The sequence below is a fragment of the Erigeron canadensis genome, chromosome 3 (assembly GCF_010389155.1).
Source record: "Erigeron canadensis isolate Cc75 chromosome 3, C_canadensis_v1, whole genome shotgun sequence".
NCBI classification, from domain to species: domain Eukaryota; kingdom Viridiplantae; phylum Streptophyta; class Magnoliopsida; order Asterales; family Asteraceae; genus Erigeron; species Erigeron canadensis.
In genome coordinates, this window is record NC_057763.1 from 679,642 (window position 1) to 689,370 (window position 9,729).

The 9,729-nt window shown below is 30.4% G+C and overlaps 1 protein-coding gene across 1 annotated transcript; it reads right to left on the reverse strand.

Annotated features, from left to right (window-relative positions):
• Nucleotides 1-1,381: 1,381 nt before the first annotated feature.
• Nucleotides 1,382-4,332, reverse strand: LOC122593044 ((E)-beta-farnesene synthase-like). Its single transcript, XM_043765386.1, has 7 exons — nucleotides 4,168-4,332; nucleotides 3,775-4,066; nucleotides 3,217-3,595; nucleotides 2,836-3,054; nucleotides 2,587-2,725; nucleotides 1,885-2,133; nucleotides 1,382-1,800 (listed from the first exon to the last, which is right to left on the reverse strand). Exons 1-7 carry the CDS (start codon nucleotides 4,321-4,323, stop codon nucleotides 1,507-1,509), a joined length of 1,728 nt encoding a protein of 575 aa, XP_043621321.1. The 5' UTR covers nucleotides 4,324-4,332; the 3' UTR covers nucleotides 1,382-1,506.
• Between the last annotated feature and the right edge of the window lie 5,397 nt (nucleotides 4,333-9,729).

The window sequence follows — 9,729 nt, forward strand, 5'->3', positions numbered from 1 at the left end:
TAGACATAAACAATGAAATAAAAATAACAAACTTTTGTCTCCTGATGCAATTATGAATTTATGATTAGTAATTTAATTAGTAGTAATTCAATTATGATTAGTAATTTAGTAGTAATTCAGTAAATTATAAATATCTATACTATATTATAAAGCCCATGTTTACATCTTAGGTTTCAACATTTACTTTCCTAAAATGCTCATATATCAATTCTATATTTACCTAACACCTTTTCTCTCTCCTTAAATATCAACCAATAATTTTTTTTTTCTCTCCTCCATAAATTATTTATTATTTCAATTTATTCAAAATCTTTTATCTCAAAAACCGTACACCGATAAATTATAAAAATTATATAGGTGTTCTTAAAGTTTTATGTTCTTTCATTAGAAATGTCATTCGATATACTTTCGACTAAGGTATTTGGGTATCACACTCTATGACCTATCAGCCCCATCATCTCACCGCCGCAATGCGCGGGTACTTGCTCTCGTAAACATAAAAAATGAACTAAAAATAATAATAAACAATCACAAATTCGTCCCTTTATGCCGATGCAATTATCATTAGTATTTAGTAATTTAGTAGTAAACGATAAATAAAAATATAAAATTATATAAACAACAAAATAAAAAAATTAGAGAAATACCTAATTACAACTATTTAATGAATGGTTGAATCTTGAAATTTTGTTGAACGAAACCATCATCAAATTAATGTATGAGTTTTAGTGTTTCACCATGAATTTGGAACTTTTGGAAGAGTATTGAACCGCTTCTCATCTAAAATTTAACCTATTACCTTTATCCCAAATCAAATACAATTGAGCTTATAGAACTGGGCTAAAAAAATATATACAGTGGGCCAAATTTTGTAAATACCCAATATTAGAACTAAAAAATATGGGCTATTAATAGGTTTGGGGTGGGCCTTGGTCACCCTCACCCCCAATATGGCTCCGCCCCTGTTTCCAACTTAGATCTTTAAACTTTGATCTATTCGTAAACCATAATAAGCCAAGGGACTTGATATCTTGAATAATTCTATCCGAGTTTGCCTCCAAAGACACCAACATGCCACGAATATGATTCCGTTTAGCAAGCAGAGATGAAGCCGTCGGTATCCTATATCCATGCCATCTCGGTCCTCCATACGAGAATGATACATTTTTTAGGGATCCATTTTGGCCATTTGAACGCGAACCTGTTGCTGAAGTCCAGATCACCCGATAGGAATTCCTTGACTGCCTTTATAGAAAATTCTTTTAATTATATAATCATGCATTTCTTGCCAATTAAGTAACGCAATTGAAGTAATTAATTAATCATCCCAAACTCAGCTCGATGTTTAATTTGATGAAGCAAAATATTATAACTTAGAATCTTAAAAATTAACAACATATAATAATTAATTGCTTGTTTCACTTAGATGAATCTTACACACCACACATCGTTATTTTGTAAACAACAGCAATTAAATGATGAAATCGATCATCAATTTAAGACTAATTAAATAACCATAGGGTGAACAAAGAAGGATTTGATGTGATTGATCATTTCTTCCCCGGCATGTTTGTAGCTATCGTTGTCTTTGTAGATGACATCACACGCACGAGCAAAGTTGATCGGAGGCATAAGTACAGGAAATGGGACATGGGTAGGCCCGAGTGACTCTCTATTCATAACTTTCCATGCTTCTTCAACTTGGTTCGAGAAAAACTGACATGCTTCCTCCTCTGATGCCCCAAATTCCTTTTGGTAGCATTCTATGCTTGAAGGACCATGGTTTCGCTCTTGTTCTTCCTGAAAATTTTTATAAAGCTACGTTCACTAACTACGTACGGTCCAAGTATATATTTGATGATGCGAGCACAAGTATGTACGTACCTTGTGTGTGGCAATATCATTCATAAGCCTGATAATCAAACATGAAGCTTTAACAACAGGAGGAAATGTGGCCACCCATTTAAAGGTTTCCTCATTGACCATATCACCCCCGCCTACGTAAGATCTGGCAATGATTACGGGATATCCACCCGTTACCAATGAATTACCTATGTGTTCGTCTAATGTTGGCATGTACCCGTCGTTTAACCATTTGGCTTCCTTTAAGAGGCTACGAGTGTATTCTTTCGCCTGCTCGTACAAATGTAGAAGCTAAGTATATATAATTAATTAATAATGTGTATTCTGGGGGAGTTAGCAAGCCTTACTTTTAGGGGCTTGATCAAAGAGGACTAGTTAAAGATGAGGCCTAGCTTGTTCATCAAAATTAACAACATTTTCTGTATCTACTTTTTACAACAACAAAAAAAATTCTCTTTATATGAGGCCTTTAAAAGTAGAATCAAGGGGCGTAATTAAAGTGTTAACTTTATTATGATAAACTAGAGCAGTACCCGCGCGATGCGGCGGTTTAATGGCAACGACGGTGGCAGCGGCGGCGAATAGCGTAGGTGATTGATGCAATGTGGTTTTGATGAAGTTTTAGAAACTTAATTGTTGAAACTTAAAATTTTATTTAAAAAAAACAAAAATCAATTTGTTATAAAATATAGTATAGATATAGAATAGAAATTGGTAGTTTACCATCTCCTTAACATAGTGAATTTGATATGATTTTCCTTCCTTTTCGATAGATTCCTCCATCTCTGAGTGCATATTAAGTAGCTCTTGATATATTAGTTTCATGTATTCTGGAAGCACATCTAAGCAACTTATAGACCATCTGATCAATAATAATACACAATATAAGATAAGTTATATCTATAAAGATATTCGATAATTTATAGAAATATATATGGTTGAATTGAAAGTATGAGACTAAATTGGGTGTACCTTTCAACAGCTTCTGTAAAAATCTCAAGTTCATCATAGGTAGCATAATTATCGAATGTATCATCCATAACGACTAACCACATGCTTGTTTTGATCAGGAATTTCCTTGAACGAGAATGGTGAGGCTCGGGATAGACTCCCACTATCCAAAAGTAGCCTTCGACTAATCTGTCTCGAACATAAGGCAGCTTATTCTGCATGTCCAAATCCTTCCACCATCTGAGACACAAAATTAATCCACATCATATATAATCAACTAACCATTGGTTAACTAGCTAGATGGCTGCATATATTACAAGAGGTGGTCTAGTGATTCACAACCTAAACTCCTTAGTTGGGCAAAAATAAATATTACTAATTAATTGGTTTGAGGTGACATACTTGCATATTTGGCTAAGCTCCTTTTTGTGCATGGATTGAAGCATGTTAAAATCTAACTTTGCAAGCTTCAATAAGAGCTCATTGTGGGAATTTTCTTGTTGGTAGATTGGAATGTAACGCGCTGCCTCTAGCCTTGGTAATCTTTTGCGAAGTGGCTGCTTTAGCGCTTGTTGTATCAAGGTTCTTAGAAAAGAGTCACAGCTAGGATCCTTGACTATTTTGCCAAGGTGGATTTTAGTGAACTTGAGAGCTTTGTCTAGTATTTGTTCACCCTCGACCCTCATATATGCTGCTTCATACAAAGCGAGCATTCCTTGAGCATCGGTACATAAGGATTCCCTAAAGTTCCCCTTCTCGTCCATGTGGTTCATGAATATTTCTGTCAAATGACCGGAAACTTCATTAATTAATTACGTGTAATGCATAATATGAGACATCTTAACATATGGTTTATTTGATACTAATATCAATATATTAGCTAGCTAGCTTAACAGCTAATTATTTAGATCATGTGAAGGTCAAGGCGGAATAAAGGCTCTAAACATTTTGTATTAATACCGGATGAAATGTTGAAGCCTTGTTGTCGTAGGAGACGAAACCAAAGAGAAATGCTGTGAAGGTCCTTAATATTATAGACCCATTGTTCTCCATATGTAACATATATATGTTTCAAGGCTTTGTCTATCTCCTCTTCAAAGTGATAGGCTATTCCGAGGCGTTGGACTGCATCAATAAGCTCTATCAACTTCTTATGCTGCATAAATTCATCAGAAGCTTTGATCATAAGCTCATTTCTCACTTCTTTTTTTAACTCTTCAATAACTTGTTTCTCCACACCAAAATCTTTTGGCTGCATGTATGACACAATCAGTTAGCTTAATAAAAGATGACTTACATATCTGCAATATTAATATTAATTAAGCAGTCAAGTAGAACTATATATATAAAAACCTCATCATATGTAAGAAATTGATCTCCCCATATGCTAGCTCCCGGCATCACGGTGTTGCGGATCACATTACCATTCGCTCTGCTAGCATTATCGACGACAGGAGACGATGACAGATTTGAAGAAAGGGAAGCACTAGAAATCGGGAAATTTGACATCTTAAAATCTTCAAGGTGCAGGCTGTTAATTCATGCCATTTTGAAATGAAATGAGTGTGCTTATATAGTTTTTAGAACCTACTTTTTGTTCTGCCCCGATATAGATAATGAATCGAAAATATGCATGTGTCAAAAGTAACATACAACTACCTAGTTGTTGCTTGTTTACCGGGTCACACCTTTTTCATAGTGTTCTTGCGTATTTTTAATTTGGGAAATGATAAACGTACCACAATTTTGATTCATCTACTACAATGTATAAGTTTTATACCTAACTATACAAGTCAGTAATACATAGTGATGGTAGGTATATCAAATCTTGTAGTACAAATATCACTTCCCATTTTTAAACATTTAAATTAATAGGTTAATTTCTTTTATATATATACTAGAAGGGCACCCACGCGTTGCAGCAACATTTCTTAAAAGCAGCAGTGAAATGATCTGTCTTCAGTTGAGGGCGGCTGTGTGGGTGAAAGTGTGATGTTGAAGACTGTAGATGATGTTTGTGTTTTTTGTTATATGTGTTAGATAACGCTAGAGTAGGGAATAAGGGTATTTTGGGACATTGAATGAGTTAATGGATAGTGATAGTTGTTAAAGTATATTTGGTAATTTAAAGTTTTAAAAGTTTAAAGAAAAAAATATGACATTTTCTTTATTAAAGAGTATAGATACTCCAAAGTTGTGAGATACTCCAAAGTTGTGAGAGCATCTCTTGTAATTGAAGCAACTCGATGTGAGATGAAGGGGGTCGTTTCCAGTGCCATTCCCATTGGGAGAAAAGTTCTCTACCCGTGCATCTTTCCTTGACCAGGTAGTTCTTGGATGTTTCAAGAGTGAAAAGATCGAGGAATCTCTTGCATAAAGGTGAGTTTCCAGTCCAATTGTCAATCCAGAAGCGGAGGGTGTTTCCATTGCCAAGTGTACCTGCAATTGATTGGTCTAGAGCAATATCAAATTGACCAAGGTGGGAGTTTAAGCTAGCAATGGACTTCCAAACTCCCACCAGATTGGTTTTAACCGGGATAGGGTAACAAGATCGCGACGACATGTGAATGGTCGATATCACCCTCACCCAGAGACTTCCAGCCTCAGTGTAAAACTTCCACCACCATTTAGAAAGAAGAGCTAAGTTTTTATCACCAAGTGAACTTAACCCAAAACCACCTGACTCAACAGAAGAAGCAGTGACTTTATCCTATGAGACCCAACAGAATTTTTTGTTTGAGGAAGTAACTCCCTCCCCCCCTCTACAAGAAAAAATTCCATCTAGTTGATTCCAATTTAAAAAAAAGTATTATTCTTCTAATCTGTTTACCCTTTCTAAATTATAAATATCTAATGATTAATTTTATATAATTATTTCTATTGTTATTGTACAATATTTGTAATGAAATTTTTTAAGATCTCATAACAAAATCCACATTTTACATTATAAATACATGATGTTTACTTAACCATTTAAGATTCTAATACATTCGAAAAATCTCTATATAACTAAGAGAGGATAGTTCAAGACTAACGTAGCATTATTCTTTGTTTGCCAACTAATACTTTTGTTTATTTGTCATTTACATATATTATTTAATATTATTTATTGCCAAATAAGTGTTGATATAGAATTAGTTTTAAAAAAAGTAATAATTTAAATTTTTAAATATCTATTAAGATGTTAATAGTTTTCAGATATTAAAGATTTTTAATGAAAAAAATAATATACAAGTCCTACGTGTTACGCGGGTAATAAGTTAATTTTTCATATTTATAACAATATAATACAAGTCATCTATTTATAAAATTTTAACATAATTTTGTCTTACCATGCAACACATGGCTTTAATCTAATTAATTACATTTCAACCTAAAACCTTGTAACACCCTTTGCAAAAAAAGTTTTGAAAAATCAATTGTTTATAAGTTCAACATTTAATAAATTTGTTGCCTAAGTTTTTAATATTCAAATAAATAAATTGTATTATATTTTATGTTATTATACGTATACAAACTTTAGTATATGATACGTGGCTAGAAATAAAAGTTGTCCGCCAATCTTCTTATGCTTCCACCTGTTAAAGAGATTTGATATTTGTATTGTATCATTTTTTTTAATGAATGTAACACAAGAATATCACTTCTTTTTTTCAAATTATATAACTTAAGAGGTCAAAAAGAAAATTGGAGATGAGCATAGAGATAAACTATTTAGGCCGTTTAAATCTAATTTAAAAAGACATGATACTTGAAAGGTAAAATTAATTGACCTAATCCATTTACCTGTTTTAAACTACTAGAATATCACTTTTTTTTAAACCTAATCTATTTAGGCCGTTTACATTCATTTTTTTTAATGAATTGTAACACAAGAATATCACTTCCTTTTTCCAAATTATATAACTTAAGACAAATATTACTTTTAAAAATGGTCAAGAAGAAAAATGGAGATGACCATATAAATAATCTAATAATATGGAAGGTCTTGCTCCCATGAAAAGTAAGAAACGCCTTTTAATTATTATATTGTCACGTGTCAAGAGATGAGAGACATTAAAAGGAGTCCTTGCTCCTCATAGTCTTAGTCACAATTTAACCTAAAACCTTGTAACGCCCTTAACACAAAAAGTTAATAAACCTATTATTTATAGGTTCAACATTTAAATAGATTTATTACCTAAGTATCCGTAGGAAAAGTGTTAACTATTTATCCGTTGCTGTTTTTAAAAACAAAAAACAAAAAAAGTAAATAAACCTATTATTTATAGGTTTAACATTTAATAAATTTATTGCCTAAGTATCTAAATCTAAATAAATAATAATGTTATATTTTACATTTATGTAGTGTCACATTTTAAATATTCGAAGTATTTTTTTTTTCAACTTTGACTTTAAATATATATATTTTTTGTTATATACTATTTGATGAAAGTTATACTCAATAAAAATATATCTAAATCCCAATCAATTAACTTTCATCAAATATAATAGTATCAAATATTATAATAGTCATATAAAATACACCTTAATTAACTTAATAACTAATCTTTATATTCTTTATATTAAATAAAAAAGTACTATTATGATCAACATTTTTATAAAACTAACCTATTTGTTACCTTCAAATTTTTATCTTAAAGTTTAGCAATTTTTAATTAATTTACTTATAAGGTCATAGATATTTTTCTTTTTTAAAACTTATTTCATTTTTTGTTATTTATAATGTCATAGTTTTTTTTTGTTTTTTTTAAACCCTAATAGTTTATACATAGTTGTTTAAATTTCCATCATCCAAATAATTTTGTCATAACAGATTTTTAAATTATCGACATCTTATGTGGGTTAGTAAGTTAATTATATTTATTTGAAACATAAGATATACTACTCCGAGGTTATGATTACCATTGGATTGTCGCAATTTCAATGGCAAAAATACGTTTTTGTAAAGCTTTTATTAATATGTTTAGGTTAAACCCCGGCTAATTAGCTAGTTACATGATTCTAAAAGATTTATTAGGTTAGGGAAGAAGTTTTCATACATTTTTTTAAAATTAAAATGTTAGGATTAAATAAGAACGAATAGAATCTGTCTATACTTCATTATATTACAAACTACCCCTTCATTTTTTTAAACTTTTTATCTTTAAATTATCTAAAATACCTTTAACTTTCAACACATTATCACTTCACATATTAAATCTACCTAAAATATCCCTAAAATATTTTCTAACCATATTTATCCAAACTATCTTTTTTCTTTATTCATTAATTTTAATATTTTCACCTAATATCCCTATAATAGTCTTAATAAAATTATTTTAAAAAATATATTAACCATAAAATAACTACACTACCATTTATATCAATTACTTTTAGATTAATAACCACATTGTTATCACAACCGCCACCACCACCACCACTTGTTGCCACTACCGTCGTCGGATTGTACGAATATTCATCTTGTATGTTTAAGAGAATAAGTAGATATTTTATGTCAACACTACTTATCAAATTAGTCTTATACATCACTATCCAAGCTATATAATTATGCTATTTAGACCAAAAAAGAATGGAAAAAAAAAAAAGAAAAAAAAGAAAGAAATCTTTCCCCAAACCGTATATTCTCTATATTGGCTCACGTTTGGATTGCTTGTTTTTGACTTTAAATGGACGTTATTGTCTTTTTGTGTATATTGTCAAAATTTAAATGTCTATTTTTATTGGAGAATCAGAAAGTTTTTTACTATTACGTTGATAGTAATAGTATATTGGGAAAAGTGAATATAACATTGACAACTAAGTTTAAATGTGTAATTTTTTACATATTAATATTTTAGTAATTTTTGTTTAATGAATAAATGTTTGGATCCTATAATTTTGATGGTTTAAAAAATTAGTATGTGAGTGTTTCACACCAAAACTTAGATACCTGACAGCTTTATATTACCATTCTACATATATATATATATATATATACACATATAGGGGGAAGTGAGTATGGGGTTGTCCGTCATCTATGCTTAGATGGGGAACACCTCACATTTTATTTTTTTAATCATAAAATTCATGGGGGCTCATGGTTTTATTTAAAATACAAACAAATATTAAAATATTTGAATGTGATAGGTTCCATATCTAAGCTTAGATGAGGAACAACCTCATATTCACTTTTCCCATATATATATATATATATATAGAGAGAGAGAGAGAGAGTTAGATTATTGCGAGAACCTTGTAAATATCGAAAACTGCGAGAACCAATATAAACCTTTGATCTTATTAATCAACGGTCAAAAATAGTAATAGCAATTTTGTTATTAAATTTGATTTGATAAAAACCCATAAATACATTAAAGGGCAAGGCCGGAACAACATCACAATAATTAGTCGTATTTGACTCCACAAATTACGTTTCATAAAATTAGAAAACATGTCCACGTGCATTAACTATTTGACTCTACAAATTAATTTTCTTTTCATTGCTGTATTTCGTTAGTAACTAAGATAGACACAACAAAGTTAACCTTTTTTTACATTCAATTTAGTTCACCAGTTCTAATAATATAATATAATATTCATAAGTGTCGAATAATCTTACTTATAAATTTTTTAAATGATACATATGTTTTAATTGGTACATATGTTTTAATAAAATTATAAACATTTTAACTGGTACACATATATAATAATTTTTAAAATTATAAAAATTTTTAACCAGTACACATGTTTATTATAATATAAGATTATCTTGTTACATTTAACTCGTGAACATACAAATCGTAAAAGTTATAACTTCTTTTTATCCTAACATATGTGTTCCACAATAACCATATTCACATGTTTTCAGATATTTCTAACTATAAACTTTTTAACTTGTATACATATATTAACTTGTACACAAATGTCTAATAA